Here is a 21029-nt window from a genome sequence, read left to right on the forward strand (position 1 = left end):
GAGAGTATCTGAAGCAGGCTCTGTGCCATCAGTGCAGAGCCCGATGAAGGGCTAGAATCCACGAAACCTTGAGACCGTGACATGAGCCAAAATCAAGAGTCAGACACTTAATGACTGAGCCATCCAGGCACCCCAACAGCTCTTCTTGGATTTTTAATCACTTCTTCCTTCCTTCTTTCTTTTTAAAGATCAAATTGTAGGCAAAGAAGAAAAAATTACTTAATTTGAACTTCTAAAGCAAAGTTAGGAAAATAAAAGCATCTTCTAGTTTGGATATTAAAAAGGTATGAGGAGTTTGCCCTCTATTTCTTGGGCACTCAATATTCTCAAGATGTCACTGTAGAAAAAATAGTACATTTTTCTACAGATATCCCTGTGATACTAGCAGACAGTCCCAGAAACCAGGGTTATAATCTAATGAGATGCACCTACATTAACATGATCACACATTTTTGACGGCGGATCCCAAAGTATTTTTTGTTCAGTTTATATTATTTTATGAAGCTTGAAGCCATAGAAGAGGGAAAATGAGAAAAGGCAGGTTTGAAAGATTTACTTTAGCAGAAAGGCAATATAAAGAATTTTCATAACTCTGGTTCACATGGTTTCCCTCCAGGTCTTGCATATTTAGGTTCCTAAACAGAACATATATATTTTTTAAAAAATCTATCAAAATGGCAGATAAACAAAGGATTCCACTGGAATTAATTTTTAGAGTCAATTTGTATGAATAAGAATGACAGCAAAACAAAAGCTTCACTACTGCAATTAAAAATGGGACCAGGAGACTCAGAGTCAAATGAACGGCAACGCTTCTTGGACAACCAGATTCTATCCTGTGTTCTTTAACATCGCTCTCTTGCCTAAGGTTATCACCTTGGGATGCTCATATTCCCAGTGTTTATCTTTAGGCCATCTGTCAATCTTTTTTTTTTTTTTTTTTTTTGGTCTGAAAAAACAATATTGCTTTTGAAAAGTTCCACCAGGAATCAGCTTCTGGCAATATGGCAAAGTCTAGACAAAAAAATTAAAAACATCAGTCTAGCAGTTACAATATTTAGTGCCTCATTAGTTGAGAAAAGCAAATGTTCCACTGAGGTAATCCATCAAGATTACCTCAAGCTTTTTTCTCAGGCTAGATTTATAGTCAATCTACCTGGAGATGGTCCTGGTATTTTAATTTTGTGTTAAAAGTAGACAATTGTTAGAATGTGCTAGTAGAATGGATTTATACTATTAGGACAAAAGGAGCAATGTGGTAACTAAAACAGTGAATAATGCCCACAGAAAAGAAGGCAAATGCCAGTAGAAATGCAACACATGCCTTTCAGATTCTGCTTCAGTAAAGACATTCCTTGGTTTCCACTGAGATCATTTTAAACTAGAACAGCTGCTATTTCTCTCATATGTAAGAAATCCTCTTGTACAATGACACGGATAGAATGCAACCAAGCCAGTGAAGCCAGAGATCCTTTGTGACCGAAATCAAAGAGTGACATTTAAAAAAAAAATAGCTACAGATTAATCTGACATGGTTCATTTTATCCAAAGAACAAAAACCAATCACTACACTTTTTATTTTCAATTCCATTCCTTGCTGCTTCCAAGTGCTTCTTCCTCCAGCAGCAGCATAATTTATATCTTGAAAAGCATTTCTCAGCCTGCTGTGATGGCTAACTTGGAGCTCAGACCACTGAAGGAGGGGGAAAAAGCTGATTAAAGATGAAGTCCCAGGCTCCCACCATGGATTGCATCTTCTGGGAGACACTATCAAAACTATTAATAGTTCAATAACTATATGGCATAGAGTTCCAAACTTTCAGAGATGGTTTTCTTTTTCCCCATGAAAAGGTTACATTGCGGTAAAAAAGACAGCAATAAATAAATATATTTTTACAAGAAAATGTGATTGTTTTGAGTTGAAGGGTCAAATAATGGTAAAAAAAAATGTCTATTTAGCCGCTTTTCTTTCTTGACCAAGTCATTCTGACTTACCTGGGGGATCACCCCAAAGGCTTTCCTCCACTCTTGCAAAGGTATCGAATACCAAGACACACCATCTATTTGGATTTCTCCTTCAGTATTCAGCAGTCTCAAAAGAGCCGATAACAAAGTACTCTTCCCTGATCCAGTTCTTCCCAAGAGGCCCACCTAGAAAACAAGAGGGATAGAATTACTCCTGTGACATACAGATACCATACCAGAAATGTTACCTGGTATTATGCTTCAATAAAAAATATCAGAACAGTTTTTTTTTAACATTACCAGGGGAAGATTTCAACTTACTCATTCAAAGCTTTCTGTACACTCTCAGTTCTGACCAATATTGATCTTAGGCAGAGCAACCCTGGAGGAGAATATAGAAACTGGCCATATGGAATTGGACTCTTCATTCTGGACCTTTCATTTATCACTGACCTTTACTAATGGCAAAAAGGTGAAAAATCGCCCATTTTGCATCAAGGAAAACAAACATACAGTGTCTTAATGCATACCATTTCTAAGGATGGCCTTAAGCCAAAAGCAGGGACCTATATAGTTTGATCTAGTTCCTGAATGAATATGAGCTTGAAAATGAATGAATCTGAAATAGTTCTAACACGTAGATACTTCCCCTCATAAAGGAAGCACAAGTTTAGGCCTGACCATAAACAAGAATAAGTTCAGTGAGCTCTATGTTCCCAGAGAGGGCAGGCTGAACCTTGCCATTCAGTACATAGGCACTTGGACAGCTGTCAGATTGCATTCTTACATCTATGCTGACTGGCAGGAAGAAAATCTGGAGAAGCAAAAAGGATATTAAGAAAACAACTATTCTTGTTACTAAAAGACTGTAAAAGCGTAAAACAGAAGTGAGAACTCCAGGCATTTCAAGGGGAGATCAGGTGCTTCAGGTAGCCCACAGGGACCTCAAGTCTGTGTTCCACGTGGGCTTAGATCCAGCACTTGGAAGGAGATGCTTTAAGTGGGATAGAACATTCCTGCAGTCATTAACTGAATACTGAATAACAGCCTGATATTTAGTAGCACTGAATAAATGTACACTTCTTTCCTTTTATTTGATTTCTCTTTCTCTTTTATCATTTAACTTTTTTTTATAGGACAGCTGGGCCAATGGTCTTTTACAGTAATGCTTTTTATACTATCTGTGGCAAAGAAAAGTTTTGTTTATTTGTATCTAGTCCATTGCAAATCAGTACTTTAAAAAAGAAAAGATAATAAAAATGAATTTCTACATGTTTACTCTCAATTCCTATACTTATCAGAGACCCCAAACAGCTTATAAACCAGAACCAGTTCATGGACCACAAAGAATACTTTAGAGCTCATAACAATCTGCAGTAATAACTTTCTGAATACTTATTAAGAATCTGGTAATAAACTAGGCATTTGGGATAAATTGGTAAACAATAATGACACCATGTCTTTTGTTCATAAGAGCTCTGTAATGAGCCTTTCACAAATGCTTGTTATCTGAGACAACTGAGAAAATAAGATAAACCACAATCTATACACCACACCCTTTTGAGGTTCTTCATACTGCTAATCAGAATCAGTAATATTTTACTTATTTTTTTCTTGGTTATTATTTGTGTTAACACCAAGAATTTAAGTTTAATAAGCACAGGGTGGTCTGTGTTTCCATTGAATTCTCAGCACCTTCCAATGTGATGGGTTCACATAAAATTCTCAATAAATACTTGTTTGGATTCACTGAGGGACAATCAGGTGGAAGGATGAATGAATGGATAAACAGACACATGGATTGGGTGGATGGATGGATGGATGGATGGATGGATGGATGGAAAGAAGGGAGGAAGGAAGAGAGGAAAAGGAAGAAGGAGGGAGAGAAGGCAGATGAATAGACAAACTTATTTAGTTGATCTAACAAGAAAACAAATTTAGTTAATTTTGGTGAATTACAAGATCAACTCTTAATTAAAAATCTTGTGAAATTTCATATGCACACCTCCATTTCTGAATCAGCCCATGCTTTACAAACATATTCATCATATGTTATGATTTTTGAAACACAACAGTAAAACTTTTATAAGCAATCTGAATATGCCTATATGAGGTATAGGGGAAGGGAAGTTCAATAAGAGAAAGTGATTTACTTTAAAGTCATGTCACAAATTTAATCAGACAACAAAAAGAAATAAAAGGCATTCAGACTGGCAAGGGAGCAGTAAAAATTTCACTATTTGCAGATGACATGATAGTCTATATAGAAAACCCAAAAGACTCCACCAAAAAATTGCTAGACCTGACACACGAATTTAGTAAAGTCACAGGATACAAAATCAATGTACAGAAATCTGTTGCATTTCTATGCACCAATAGTGAAACACTAGAAAGAGAAATTAAGAAAATAATATCATTTACAATTGCACCCCAAATAATAAGATACTTAGGAGTGAACCTAACCAAAGAGGTGAAGGACCTCTACTCTGAAAAGTATAAAACACTGATGAGAGAAATTTAAGATGACACAAACAAATGGAAAGACATTCCATGCTCATGGGTTGGAAGAACAAATATTGTTAAAATGTCTATAGCACCCAAAGCAATCTACACATTTAATGCAATCCCTATCAAAATACCAACAGTCTTTTTCATGGAGTTAGAACAAACAATCCTAAAATTTGCATGAAACCACACACACACACACACACACACACACACACACACACACACACACACCAAAAGCCAAAGCAACCTTGAAAAAGAAAAGCAAAGCTGGAGGCATCACAATCCTGGACTTTAAGTTATATTACAAAGCTGTAGTGATCAAAACAGTATGGTATTGGCACAAAAGGAGACACATAAATCAATGAAACGGAATAGGAAACCCAGAAGTAACCCACAACTATCTGGTCAGTTAATCTTCAACAAAGCAGGAAAGAATGCCCAATGGTAAAAAGACAGTCTCTTCAAAAAATGGTGCTGGGAAAACTGGAAAGCAACATGCAAAAGAAAGAAACTGGACCACTTTCTTATACCATACACAAAAATAAATTCAAAATGGATGCAAGGCCTACATGTGAGACCTGAAACCATAAAATCCTATAAGAGAGCACAGGCAATAACCTCTTTGACATTGGCCATAGCAACTTTTTTCTAGATACGTTTCCAGGTACAAAGGAAACAAAAGCAAAGATAAACTATTGGAATGACATCAACATAAAAAACTTCTGAACAGTAGAGGAAATAATCAATAAAACTAAAAGGCAACGTACAGGGTAGGAGAAGATATTTGTAAATGACATATCTCATAAAGGGTTTGTATCTAAAATATCTAAAGAACTTTTAAAACTTAACATCCAAAAAATGAATAATCCAACTAAAAATGGGCAGAAGACATGAATAGACTTTTCTCCAAAGAAGACATCCAGATGGCCAACAGACACATGAAAAAATGTTCATTGCTCATCATCAGGGAAATACAAATCAAAACTACAATGAGATATCACCTCACACCTGTCAGAATGGCTAAAATCAGTAACACAAGAAACAACAGTTTTTGGTGACAGTGTGAAGAAAGGGGAACTGTCTTGCACTTGCACTGTGGTAAACTTTCCGCTGTGGAAAACAGTATGGAGGTTCCTCAGAAAGTTAAAACTAGAGCTATCCTACAGTCCAGCTATCACACGACTAGGTATTTACCCAAGGAATACAAAAACGTTAGTTCAAAGGGATACATACACCCTGATATTTATAGCAACATTATCAACAATAGCCAAATTATGGGAATAGCCCAAGTGTTCAACAACTGATGAATGGATAAGGAAGATGTGGTATAAGTATATACACACATAGATACAAACATGCATACATACATACATACATACATAATGGAATATGGCTCAGCCATAAAAAAGAATGAAATCTTGTCATTTTCAATGACATGGATGGAGCTAGAGTATCATGCTAAGTAAACTAAGTCAGTCAGAGAAGGACAAATTCCACATGATTTCACTCATATGTGGAATTTAAGAAACAAAATAAAATGAGCAAAGGGAAAAAAGAGAGAAGCAAACAGAAACAAGAAAGAGGAAAACAAGAGAGAGGCAAACAAGAAACAGTCTTAACTATAGAGACAAACTGATGGTTACCAGAGAGGAGGTGGGTGGGGGGATGGGAAAATAGGTGACAGTGATTAAGGAGTGTACTTGTGATGAGCACGGGGTGTTGTATGGAAGTGATATGGAAGTGTATGGAAGTGTATGGAAGTGATATTGTACCTCTGAAATTAACATTAAACTCTATGTTAGCTAACTGGAATTTAAATAAAAACTTTAAAAAAATAAATAGAAAAATAATAATAGGGTGATAGCACAATTTTTTTACAAAAAGTACCTTGAGGTCCAGAACCCCATATGATTAGTCAAGGTTCTAATAACCGAGATAAATGACCATGTTCTCTTTCAAACAGCACATATTGAAATTTTTAGAAAACTCCGTTTTTATGTCGGTATAGGAGTAAATTGAGAGGCAAAGTGTAAATCTTATGTTTAGCTTTAAAGTTTTTAGCTTTTCGCTGCTTCTTCTGTATTATTGAACTGCCGATATTGCATTGTGTCTGACATGTTTTTAACTGCAAAGAATCTTATTGGTCCATACCTAACAAAGTCTTTTTGTTTATATAATTGGCACATAATAATTCCTTTCCGGGATTTGTTTTTCCAGGCTTCTCAGTGATCTGTTGAATAGGATCAGTGTACTTCCTGCAAATGAGATTTTAAGGTATATCCTAATTCCAAGTCAGTGACTTCTAGTAACTTCAGTGAACTTCCTTTCTGCGAATTTTGGATCAAGACAAATCAAAATATTATGTGGAGAGCTAAATAATGTTGAATTTGGTGCTAACTGTAACTTCATTGCACCATGAATAAAACAATCTAAGTACATTCTTTTCAGAGTACCTGATTTACTAGTCTACTATTGCAATATATTGAAATCTGCTATAATTATTTTTCATCTCCTTGTGGTCTCCAGAAATCATGATACCAAACAAAATAAAATGTAGATCCACAAAGTGATAATAAGTGCACCTTTTATATGTTTACTATTAATAAAATATAATTCTTAATAAAATAAGTTCTTGAGAATATGCTCCTCATAACTCCAGGGTAAACTACTAAATGATTCAGTTACTCAATACCAATTTTTATCAAGATGGAATGCCATATGTGTTTAAAAAGTCAAATAGACATTTAAGTGTTAATGCTGCTATGATCTGAACCCTTGATACTGATTTAACTGCTTCTGGCATTGCAGTATTTTGAAGAGGCTACAAATAAAGAAGGCAGGTAAGCTCACCCAAAAGAATAGATCTTGAAGTACTATTAAATAGCTGTGTAACCAGGGGACTGTCCAGTACTGTGATAGACACAAAATACCATCTAAGGCATTTTGATAAGTCTACGTTTATCATGAAGGACGTGGCTCCAAATTAGAATCCCAGCCTGCATTTTGAGAAGAACAGAAAAGGAAAAAACAAAGAGTTTTCTCATTGGGGGAAGAGTTTTCTCATTTAATCTAGATATTAAAATTCAGGCAAAAAGTCAAAAGCTTTCAAGACAACAACTATTTGAGATTAAAAAGAAAAGTAGTTTTAGGAGTGCCTGGGTGGCTCAGTCAGTTAAGCATCCAATTCCTGACTTTGGCCCAAGTCATGATCTCATGGTTGTGAGACAGTCCTGCATCAGGTTCTGTCTTGATGGTGTGGAGCCTGTTTGGGATTCTCTCTCTCCCTCTCTCTCTCTGCCTCTCCCCTGCTCTCTCTCTCTCTCTCTCTCTCTCTCTCACTTTCTTATTCTCTCAAAATAAATAAATAAACTTAAAAAAAAGAAAAATTGTTTTTTTAATCAAAGTAAAGGTTGTGAAATACCTGCTATATTTCTCACGCATTGAAAATAAAATTTAAAGTACGGGCTCTATGAAGTAAAGGCCTAAATTAAGAGCAAAGAAGATAATAGAACATCTCTTCCATAAAATAAATGTCATGGACAAAGTGCTTTAATATGAAGACTGAATAACTTTTCTGCTTAAAATTTTGATTTTTGAAATATTTTCATCATGCTATGGGCTTAATATTTGTGTTTCTCCCACATTCATATGTTGAAATCCTAACCTCCAATGTGAGGACTTTGGGAGGTGGTTAGGTCATGAGGGTGTAACCCTCATGAATGAGATTAATGCCCTTATAAAGAAACCCCAGGAAGCTCCCTCACCCCTTCTACCATATGAGGTTACAATGACAAGACAGACATCTATGAGGAAGTGGGTTCTCACTAGACAATGAATTTTCTGGCACCATGATCTTGGACTTCCCAGACTCTAGAAGTGTGAGAAATAAACGTGTGTTGTTTATAAGCCACCCAGCCCAAGATATCTTGCAATAGAATCCCAAATGGACTCAGGCACACGATCTAACCAAGAATGCTGAATTCCATTAAAAATTAAACAAGAAATGTCCATTTAAGTCCTTTCCAATTTTTTTTTTCAAGAAGATGAATTAGGCCACAGCTGATCTTGCAGAACTTTTGGGTAGTCAAAATAGTATACTGAATTTGAGTCTTCTTAATTCAGCATGCAAGAAGTATGTTTGAGGCATCTTGTTATAGTTTGCAACATGCTGTTATAGGTCCTAAGGGCAAGGCAGTAGAAATAACAATCTTAAAGAGAGCTGCTCAGAATAACATATTAAGAATCAGTTCCTACTTTAATCAATCATATGACCTAGAAGTAGGTATAAGCTATTCATTCATGCAAGCATTTAACATATTCTAAGCAAAGGGATTAAAAGATGAAAAAACAGGACTTCTGGTTTCTGGTCCAAAATATAAGGAACTTGAATGTCATCACTCTGGCCTAAAAACAAGTAAAAAGCTAAGCAAACTGAAGAATCAAAAGCCTTATTACATCTATTACAGAGTGAAGACATACAACAAACTGTAGCCATCATAAATGGAGAGACAGACAGACAGACACAGAGAATCACAATTTACTAGAAAAGAAACCATGATCAGAAACCTCTGCGGAAACCAGAATCAGACTGAAAAACCCTAAGCTGTAACTAACAAATTACTGGAGGCTCAGTGTAGACAAGACTGAGAGTAAAAACATCCAGAAGAGGACATTTGTAGAAGGGCTCCCAGACTTTTGTGAGTATTAGCTCCAGGGGCCCAACCAGTTTTACCATCTCACAGTAAAAAATACAGAAAAATCCTTTGGTGCATCCAGCAGGAGAAGGGGGGAAGCAACAATTTTGCAGTACTCCTGAGCATTAGAGAATTTTGTTCTTCACAAGCCCTCCCTCAAGAGAAACTATTTTACCAGAGTCTAACAACTGGGCTTTTTATTAGAACCCAAGTGATCTAGGGTAGGAAAATACCCAACTCCAGGTCACACTAGCCATCCTGTGTCATGCAGTAAAAGAAGCACAGAGAGAAATTTATAGCACTAAGAGAAGAAATATCTAAAATCAATTATCTAAGTTTCTACCTTAGGAAACTAGGAAAAAAAGAGCAAGTTAAATTCAAAGGAAGCAGAAGAGAAATAATAAAAATTAGAGCAAAATCAACTAATTGAAAACAGGAAATCAGTAGAGAAAATCAATGAAAACTGGTACTTTGAAAAGATCAATAAAATTAATAAGCTTCTAGCCATGCTAACTAAGGAAATATGAGAGTTGACAAATTACAATTGCAAGAGGGAACATCACTATATACCCCATGGTAAGAGAATAATAAAGGAATACTATGAACAACTATATGACCACCAGTTTGATAATCTAGATGAAACAGACCAATTCCTTGAAAGATACAATCTTTCAAAACTTACACCAGAAGAAATGGGCAATGTAAATAGGTACATATCTTTTAAAGAAATTGTATCAACATTAAAAACCTTCCAATTCAGAAATCTCCAAGTCCAGATAGATTCGCTGATGAATTCAACCAAATATTTAAAGTCAAAATTCTACCAATCCTCTACAGTTTCTTCCAGGAGATAGAAGCAGAGGGAATACTTCTAACTATTCTACGAGGCCAACATTAAAATAATACCAAAGCCATCAAAGACATTAAATATCAACATTTCTCATGTACATAGAACCAAAAATCTTCAGCAAAATATTACCAAATCAAATCCAACAACGTGTAAAGAGACTAGACGCCACGACCAAGTAGGATTTATTCTAGATATACAAGGTTGGTTCAAAATTCAAAAATGAATTAATATAATCCATCATATCAATGGGCTAAGAAAAATCACACAATTATAACAATAGATGCAGAATTCATTTGACAAGATCCAATGCTAATTCCTGGTTAAAAACTCTCAGAAAACTAGGAAAGAGGGGAACTTCTTTAACTTGATAAAAACTTCTACAAAACCCTATAGTTAACATCACCTGTAAGGGTGAGAAACTCAAAGACTTCCTGCAAAGGTCAGGAACAAGGCAAGGATGCCCCTTCTCAAAACTCCTTTTCAACATAATACTGGAAATCCTAGATAATGCATTAAGACAAGAAAAGGAAATGAAAGGCATACAGACTGGGAAGAAAGAAATAAAATTGTCTTTGTTCACAGATGACTATCATCCAAGTAGAAAATCTAAATCAGGAATAAAACTCCTGGAACTGATAAGTAATTAAAGAAAACTTGTAGGATACAGAGTTCTTCTACAAAAGTCAATTGCTTTCCTAAATACCAGCAATGAACAAGAGGAATTTGAAATTAAGAACACATTACCATTTACATTAGCACTTCCCAAAACAAAATACTTAGAACATAAGAAAATATGTACAAGATCTAGATGAGGAAAATGATAAAACTCTGATGAATGAAATCAAAGAAAAATTAAATAAATAGAGAGATGGTCCATGTTTATGTTAAGGAAGACTCAATATTGTCAAGATATCAGTTCCTCCCAATTTGGTCTATAGAGTCAGTGCAATCCCAATCAAAATAAAAAAGGAAGTTATTTTGTGGTGGATCTGACAAACCGATTCTAAAGTTTGTATGGAAATGCAAAAGACCCTGAATAACCAACACAATACTGAAGAACAAAGTTACAGGATGGACACTACTTGACTCCCATGATTTTGCCTTATAACTGGCTTAAAAGACCAAGGTTGTATAACATGAACACCTTCATTTTCCCACCTCTGCCCAATAGTTCTCTTTAACTCCACTTATCTGCTTTCCTTCTGTCTCACAAAACAAAACAAAAAAAACCAAAACAAACAAAAAACAAAAACAAAAACAAAAACAAAAACCATACTTCTCTACAGTGAAAAGGCAAATTCTTCCAGAGAGCCATCCTCTTATACAGTTGTTCCAGCTATCTCTTTTCACTACCAATGTTGGTGTTCTACATAACTCCTCACTTCAGTACTCACCCATTCCCTAACCCTTTGCAGTTGAACTTCTACTCTTATTTCTCTACACCTAATGGCTCTCTTAAATTGGGCTCTCATGCTTGGAAGGGAATGCATCAGTGATAAAGACCATTGTCCCTATACTCAGAGTTTTTATTCAGTAGGATTGAGTGGGGCTCAGAATATGCATTTTTCACAAGTTTTCAACTGATGCAGATGATGCTGGTGCAGGGAACAACACTTTGAGAAACTGCTTTCTTGAAGATGACCAAAAATCATTTAGTAGCAAACCTGAGTAGGATCTTCCAAGTCTTCAACTTCCTTTATTGCTTCAGCTCTCAAGATTCGTAATTTCCATCATCTTGCTTCAATCCTGTCTTCCATTTCATCCTTTATGCATCCCCCATTCTGACTGAATCAGTCATTGTTTTCTGTACATGCCCATGCTTGTATTATTCTCTCTGCCTATAGCACCCTTTTTTACTCACCCTTGCTTGTTCAAATACACAGTTCAAGTCTCAAAGTCTCCTTCTAAATGCCACTTCTTATAGAAAACTTTCCCTAAATAGCCCAACTTCCAGCCAACTGACAGTAACTCCTTTCTCTTTACCTTAGAATTTTACCTATGTATCTTTTATTCAAGGGTATAACAAGGATTTTTAGAACCCGAAGTTTATAAAATATGGAGGAGTAGTTCTTTCTAGGAATAAATATTTTAGAATTATAAATATAAAATTAGGTATAGGGCTTTGGAAGGAGCTCAGGCAAGTAAAGTTCTCTGAAACTTAAGCTTTTTTAGCTTCACAGTGACCTGCCTCAGTTCTTAGTGGACCTTGCATTTCCCCTTTTAGATGGTCATTTTCTGGGCAGATATCTCTTTTTCTCTCCTCTTCTTCTCCTTTGGTTCCTCCTTTTTCTTCTTTTAAAGGAAGCAGGTGAAAAAGAACCACGAAGTCAGACAGATTTGGATTTAAAGATCCTTTCTAACTCACTCACTTAATTGGACTTGTTTCTTCCATTATACAAAGAGGGTAATAATATCTACCTTTGGAATTATAATAATATTGAATGTGATAGCAAATAAATGTCTTTAAATGGTGTTTGGGACATTATAAACACTTGATAAACATTAGTTTCACTCTTTGAATGGCAATATGCAAAGCCTTATGTAAGTAATTTTTAATTTTTCCAAAGACCTACCATTCCTGGCAAAGAATAGTTACTAAACACATATGGCCTATTTTCTATATAAAGGTTCAGAGAATTATGAAATGCCTAAACATACTGCTTCTTCCTAACTTTAGAGCAGCTCTTATTATTACCCTCACATCAAGGAAACTACCTACAGGAATGAGGACTCTGTAAATTCTGTTGCTCTACTAGGACTTGGTTAATTTAATTTAATGGGCAATTGAGCATCAGGAAAGCAAAGGGGTGGGAGGATGTCAGGAGGAGAAAAAGGAAGTAATTTACCAAGACTTTTCACCCTGGTTTATATCAACCTATTTGCTGCTATTGTTTATAACTTGACATCACTTTTGGAACCTATCCCAGTGATCCCAAGGGCATCCTCAGCTGCCTGTGGCATTCACTAATGTGCAAGGCAAAAGAAACTACTTAATTACATGTTTTCTCAATGCAAGGGAGTAACAAAGGCAAATAATTAATTTTACATAGTTCCAAAGCATAACTTTAAACAATGTAAACAGCCTCATTCTAATATAAGGGACAAATTCAATCTAAAACTTAATTTTTCCATTTATGTTGATTTAAAACTGTTTTTCCTCTAAAATCACAAATGACAGAGGAGAAATAACAACCAACACCACAGAAATACAAACAATTATAAGAGAATATTATGAAAAACAAACTGGACAACCTAACAGAGATGGATAAATTTCTAAAAACATATATATTACCAAAACTGAAACACGACGAAACAGAAAATTTGAACAGACCGATAACCAACAAAGAAATTGAATCAGTAATCAAAAACTCTCAACAAACAAAAGTTCAGGACCAAATGACTTTATAGGTGAATTCTACCAACTTCTTTTTTTTTTAATTTTTTTTTCAACGTTTTTATCCATTTTTGGGACAGAGAGAGACAGAGCATGACGGGGGAGGGGCAGAGAGAGAGGGAGACACATAATCGGAAACAGGCTCCAGGCTCTGAGCCATCAGCCCAGAGCCCGACGCGGGGCTCGAACTCACGGACCGCGAGATCGTGACCTGGCTGAAGTCGGACGCTTAACCGACTGCGCCACCCAGGCGCCCCAATTCTACCAACTTTTAAGGAGGAATTAATACCTATTCTTTTCAGCCTATTCCAAAAATAGAAAAGGAAGAAAAATGTCCAAATTTATTCTATGAGGCCACCATTATCCTGATACCAAAACCAGATAAGGACACACACACACATACACAAACACCCAAAAGTCACCATAAAAAAGAGAGCTATAGACCAATATCACTGATATACATAGATGCAAAAATCTTCAACAAAATATTAGCAAACCAAATTCAATAATACATTGATACATTAAAAAAACATTCAACATGATCAAGTGGGATTTATTCCTGGGTTGCAAGGGTGGTTCAATATTTGCCAATTAATCAACATCAATCAACAATGATCCTTTAAGAGAAAGGGTAAGAACCATATGATTATTTCAATAGACACAGAAAAGGCATTTGACAAAGTACAATATCCATTCATGATAAAAAAAAAAAAACCTCTTCTAAAGAGATTTAGAGGGAACATGGCTCAATATAATAAAGGCAATATATGAAAAACCCATAGCTAACATCATCCTTAATGGGGAAACACTGAGATCTGTTCCCCTAAGGTCAGGAACAAGACAATGATATCTACCCTTCCACTCTTAACCACTTTTATTAACATTGTACTGGCAGTCCTAGCCACAGCAATCAAAAAACAAAAATAAATAATAAGCATCCAGATTGGTAAGGAAGCAATAAAACTTTCACTATTTGCAGATGACATGATGGATGATATTTTCTATATAGAAAATACAAAAGACTCCACCTAAAAACTGCTGGAACTTATAAACAAATTCAATAAGGTCACAGGATACAAAATCAATGTACAGAAATCTGTTGCATTTCTATACACCAATAATGAAACACCAGAAAGTGAAATTAAAAAAACAATCCCATTTACAACTGCACCAAAAATAATAAGACACCTAGGAATAAACCTAATCAAAGAGGTGAAGGACCTCTACTCTGAAAACTATAAAACACTGATGAATGAAATTTAAGATGACATGAACAAATGGAAAGAACTTCCATGCTCATGGAAGAATGAATATTGTTAAAATGTCTTTACCACCCAAAGCAATCTACACATTTGATGCAATCCCTATTAAAATACCAACAGCCTTTTTCACAGAGTTAGAACAATCAATCTTAAAATGTATATGAAACCACAAAAGACGCTGAATAGCCAAAGCAACCTTGAAAAAGAAAAGCAAAGCTGGAGGCATCACAATTCTGGACTTCAAGTTATATTACAAACCTGTAGTGATCAAAACAGTACAGTATAGGCACAAAAAGAGACACATAAATCAATGGAACAGAATAGGGAACCCAGAAATGAACCCACAACTATATCACTTAATCTTTGACAAGGCAGGAAAGAATATCCAATGGGATAAAGACAGCCTCTTCAATAAATGGTAGTGGGAAAACTGGACAGCAACATGCAAAAGAAAGAAACTAGCCCATTTTCTTACACCATCCACACACAAAAATAAATTCAAAATGGATGCAAGACCTACATGTGAGACCTGAAACCATAAAAATCCTAGAAGAGAGCACAGACAGTAGCCTCTTCGATATCAGCTATAGCAACTTCTTTCTAGGTGTCTCCTGAGGCAAGGGAAAAATAAACCATGAGGACTACCTCAACATAAAAAAGCTTCTGAACAGTGAAGGAAACAATCAATAAAACTAAAAGTCAACCTACAGTGTGGGAGAAGATATTTGTAAATGACATATCATAAAGGGTTAGTATTTAAAATACATAAAGAGTTTCTAAACTTAACACCCAAAAAATGAATAATCCAATTAAAAAATGGGCAGAAGAGGGGTGCCTGGGTGGCTCAGTTGGTTAAGCACCTGACTTCGGCTCAGGTCATGATCTCACAGTTTGTGGGTTCGAGCCCTGCATCAGGCTCTGTGCTAACAACTCAGAGCCTAGAGCCTGCTTCAGATTCTGTATCTTCCTCTCTCTCTCTGCTCCTCCCCCACTAACACTCTGTCTCTCTCTCTCTCAGAAAATAAATAAATGTTAAAAAATGGGCAGAAGACACAAATAGACATTTCTTTCTCCAAAGAAGACATCCAGGTGGCTTATAGACACATGAAAAGATGCTCGCTATAACTCCTCATCAGGGAATTACTAATCAAAACTACAACAAGATATTACCTCACACATGTCAGAATGGCTAAAATCAACAAGAAACAACAGGTGTTGGCAAGGATGTGGAGAAAGGGGAACATTCTTGCAATGTTGGTGGGAACTGGTGCAGCTACTTTGGCAAACAGTATGGAGGTTCCTGAAAAAGTTAAAAATAGAACTACCCTATGATCCAGCAATCATGCTACTGGGTATTTACTCAAAGAATACAAAACCACTAATTCAAAGGGATACATTAACCTCTATGTTTATAGAAGCATTATTTGCAATAACCAAGATATAGAAGCAACCCAAGTGCCTATCAACTAATGAATGGATCAGGAAGATGTGATATGTATGTGTACACACACATACACACGTACACACGCACACATGCACACACACAATGGAATATTATTCAGCCATAAAAAGTAATGAAATCTTGCCATTTTCAATGACCTGGATGGAACTAGAGAGTATTATGCTAAGCGACTAAGTCAGTCAGAGAAAGACAAATACCATATGATTTCACTCATATATGGAATTTAAGAAACACCAAGTGAGCAAAGGGGGGAAAAAAAGAGGGAGAGAAGCCAAAAAGCAGACTCTTAACTACAGAGAACAAGCTGATGGTTACCAGAAGGGGGGTGGCAGCAGGATGTGTTAAATAGGTGATGGGGATTAAGGAGTGCAGTTGTGATGAGCACTGGGTGATGCAAAGAAGTGTTGAATCACTATATTGTACACCTGAAACTAATATTGCACTGTATGTTAACTAACTGGAATTAAAATAAAAACTTAAAAAAAACTGTTTTCTCTCAACAAAAAGAAAAAAAAAACAAGTCCCATTCTTGATCGGCAAAAATTATAATAAAGAGCTAATTTTAGTAGTATGTGAATTTATTGATACTAACTGTAAAATTAAAAAAGGGAGTCAAAATTTCTGGTGTGCCATTTCAAGCCATTTAGCATGGTATACAGGAACATTTTTGCTCATTCTACATTTTTTAGTAGAACTTTTTCCAATGCGTCAAATATGAAATATTCTTAAACCCATGGGCAAAAAGCAAGTGATAAGAGTCTGTTCCTATGTTAATGACACTGATAGTGGCCTAAAAAAGTTTAGAGACCATTATCTCAACAAAATAAAAAAAATTCTATTTGATATTAAGCCACAAAGAGAGAAAGTTTAAAATTCAGTTTTCATTAGAAGTGGCTCTATAGGGTACCTGGATGGCTCAGTCAGTTGAGCATCCAACTTTTGGTTTCAACTCAGGTCATGATTCCAGGGTCATGGAATGGAGCCCAACATCAGGCTCCATGCTAAGTGTGGAGCCTGCTTAAGATTCTTTCTCTCTCTCCCTCTCTCTCTCTCTCTCTCTCTCTCTCTCTCTCTCTCTCTCTCTGTCTCTCTCTTTCCCCTCCTCTATTCATGCTCTCTTTCTCTTTAAAAAAAAAAAAAAATGGAAGTGGCTCTATTGTATTCTATCTCAATTTTAAAAAATAAGACAAAGGAATAATCCTGTCTAGATTTATGGAGCAGCCCAGAATAAGAACTTTGAAATATAAAATATAAAACCACATTTATAGGACACAGACTTTAGGAAGAATGACTGTCCCTTTCACCTAGAATTAATTCTAGAATTGGTGTATTTGAATACCATCCATGTGGTCAGTCCAGGGCTGAAATCTATATGGAACAATTCAAAATAATGCATGGTTATTTTTGCTTATTAAATAATAAAACAGTTGTTTAGTAAATAATTTTTTCTTGGTAAATATTGGGAAAAAATTGAAATAATCCATACCTTGATTAAGATTCCAAATAAACAAATAAACTGAACAAAGCTAATTTAGAAAGTACCACCTGTTTGACAGAGTTATATTAGGTAAAATTTACAAAGAAATTAGAGTCAACAACAAAATATTTCTCTTACCTCAAATGGAAGATAGTTTCAAGAGGCCAAATCTAAAACGTCATAATTTTGGTTTATTTAATGGATTCTTTTGCTTAGTAACCTAGCAATCAATTACCTATTCTACAAGTAGAATCACATTTAAAATGAACCAACTATATCATTTCTGACCTCTGCAAACGAAATTATCAGATTAAAAAATAAGGACTTCGTAAACAATAACTTGAAATATGTATGTTCAATATTGTCCCTAGTCTATAATAATAATGCTACCAATGGATTTTACTAACACATTGGTCTAGGCTACTGAGATTTACTTACTGAACACAGGTCTAACAAAGCAAGCAATGTTGAAATCTTACCCTCTGGCCAGGACTTATTGAGAAGGAAATGTTCTCTAATATGGCATTTCCACCGTCTGTATACTTTGCTGTAAGGTCTTTGACTGTCATTTGGCCCCCTGAGGGCCAGATGTCATCTTCCCTCACATGCTGATTCTCAGTAATCATAACTTTTGAGAGCGGGATGTCCTTGGATGGTTTGAATGGCTTGCTAGGTGGTTTACTTTCTTCTGTAGGCATGTCAATAAACTTGAAGACTCGGCTCACAGATCGCATCTGAAATGAAATAACAATGTTTCATTTTTGTTTAATAACTGCAGGCAATGCCATAATTAGTGTGATGTTTCCTTAAAAAATAACATGTAAGATGTGATGCCCGACCGTCGTCACTTGGTTGTCAGAAGGTTTTTCAATGAACTAACAGGAAATAATTGGATATAATTAAAAGCTTAACCAAAGAGAATTAAATAGGATTTATATAAATGGGCTCTGTATAGACCTGTTTATTTTTGTGAGTCTTTAATTCTCAGTTATGCAAGCCACACATAAATAGCCCAACTATACTCAAAGGAATAGATGATGTCAAGAGGGAAATTTTTTTCTTCAACTATGAGCAACACTGCACACTCTTGTATAACTAGTATATTATGATAAAATGTTCCACACCTCAGAACCACTACTAAAGATTTTTGCCTTTCTCTCAAACGGCCTTAAAAACTATCTACAATTTTAGGGGTGCCTGGGTGGCTCAGCTGGTTAGGCATCTGACTCTTAAATTTGGCTCTGGTCATGAGCTCATGGTTTGTGGGATCAAGCTCCATATCGGGCTTCACACTAACAGCATGGAGCCTGCTTGGGATTTTCTCTCCCTCTCTCTCTGCCCCTTCCTTGCATGTGTGCTCTCTCTCTCTCTCTCAAAATAAATAAATGAACTTAAAAAAAAACCTATCTACAATTCTGTAAGTCAGCTGGGTGGCAATGAATCCTTGCTGCTTAGTAAATTTTGAATGACTTCACAATAGTCTTCAAATAAATTTAAGTCCTTGTCCTATATTTGTAGTTAAATAATTACATTTTAAATCTAAATAACCTCCAGATCAATATCCACTGCTGAGCAAAATGTCATTGCATATAAAAGTTGTGTTTGAAATTAAGTACACGTTTGCTTTATAAGCCTATTTAATACATATACCTTTAATGTGCACAGAAATGAAAGAGCTCAACTATTTTTTAAAGGTGCTTAGCTTAATTCTTTAACAAGAACACATTCTGCTGAATAGTTATGATTGGAATTTGGAATATAATTTTATTTATTTATTTATTTATTTATTTATTTATTTATTTATTTTTAATGTTTAGTGATTTTTGAGAGAGAGAGAGAGATAAAGTGTGAGTGGGAAAGAGGCAGAGAGAGAGGGAGACATAGAATCAGAAGCAGGCTCCAGGCTCTGGAGCAGCTATCAGGACAGAGCCTGGGGAGTGGGGGCTGGAACCTACAAACTGTGAGATCATGACCTGAGCCAAAGTCAGATACTCAACTGACTGAGCCACCCAGGCACCCCTGGAATATAACTTTTAAATTTTTTTTTCAACGTTTATTTATTTTTGGAACAGAGAGAGACAGAGCATGAACGGGGGAGGGGCAGAGAGAGAGGGAGACACAGAATCGGAAACAGGCTCCAGTCTCCGAGCCATCAGCCCAGAGCCTGACACGGGGCTCGAACTCACGGACTGCAAGATCGTGACCTGGCTGAAGTCGGACGCTTAACCGACTGCGCCACCCAGGCGCCCCTGGAATATAACTTTTAAAATAGCCTTACAAACAACAGGCACTTAATAAATATTTGAAAAAAATTAATAAAAGAATAAATATGTGAATGATTACATATACATGAATAAATCAGTGAATAACAAGAAAAAGCTGAAGACTGAATTCACTCAATTTCTATTTTTAATATATCATCCTTGATGGCTCAGCCCTTCCCGGGTATTAACTGCTTATTCAACAGAAATTTATTGCTTTTTTTGTCTTAAAAGTAATTATTGATTCTAGTTTTACTCAGTCAAGAATTCAACCCTCTCCTTTACAATGTTAATTTATAACCTTATTTACAGTTAAGGCTTAGATTATTAGAAATGATTTCTTATATTGCCTGTTTTCACATACTATTGATCAAGTTTGCTATTTGTGAAGTTCTTCTGTCTAGTAATGTGGTTGCTTCAATTTTTATCTTGAAAATACCTTCAGATTATCTTCAATAATTTTTCAAGATTCAAGAGGAGAACGCTTTTAAGCCAAATCCATTGTTAATGAAAGTGAAAAGTCTCTAAAGCACACATCCACTGCAAATAACTCTAGAATGGCTCCTACACATGATATTTTCAAATCCAAATTATGAGTGACTTTCAGAGGTTGTTAAATACTGATTCAGTTATTTTTTATTAACTTTGAATTAAAGTATACTCTTGCATTTCATTGTCATTTATTTTCCTAGAGAGCTAATTGATCTGGAAGGTCAATTAGAACTGTAACTAATGCTGAGATGGAAATGCCAGAGAAATAGCTCAAATGCATTTAAAATATTTTATTGTATTCATCATGCATAAAAGTAATATTACTCTCTTAAAATCACTGAGAGAAATGTAGCTTAGTTTCATAAAATAAAGTGAGACTGTTGACATCTCTGTACATCAATGCAAAGAACTCTACACTAGTCTTCAAGTGCTTTAGCACATCAAGAAAGCTACTATGTATCAAAAATCCTTCATACTTTAATACTTCCAGTGAACAATTAAATATTGCTATCTAAACTACTCCAAATTATATGCAGTGTTATTAGAAAATTATATTTAAAATCACTATTTTGGCAGCACTGACATGTATATAATTTGTGTGTGTGTGTGTGTGTGTGTGTGTGTGTGTGTGTGTGTGTGTGTAAGGAGTTGTGAAGACCATAGC

At 35.5% G+C, this 21029-nt stretch overlaps 1 protein-coding gene across 2 annotated transcripts in view; it reads right to left on the minus strand.

The window, feature by feature from the left end:
- Positions 1 to 21029, minus strand: part of CFTR (CF transmembrane conductance regulator) — a 187169-nt gene that overhangs the window by 23812 nt on the left and 142328 nt on the right. For both annotated transcript variants that reach the window (XM_040472161.1, XM_040472160.1), the window contains exons 22-23: positions 18092 to 18346; positions 1996 to 2151 (exon numbers count right to left, since the gene is read on the minus strand). In XM_040472161.1, the coding sequence (XP_040328095.1) occupies positions 1996 to 2151; positions 18092 to 18346 (411 nt within the window). The remainder of the gene's footprint in view (positions 1 to 1995; positions 2152 to 18091; positions 18347 to 21029) is intronic.

This window comes from Herpailurus yagouaroundi, unplaced genomic scaffold, assembly GCF_014898765.1.
Source record: "Herpailurus yagouaroundi ecotype Mexico unplaced genomic scaffold, PumYag 100, whole genome shotgun sequence".
Taxonomy (NCBI): domain Eukaryota; kingdom Metazoa; phylum Chordata; class Mammalia; order Carnivora; family Felidae; genus Herpailurus; species Herpailurus yagouaroundi.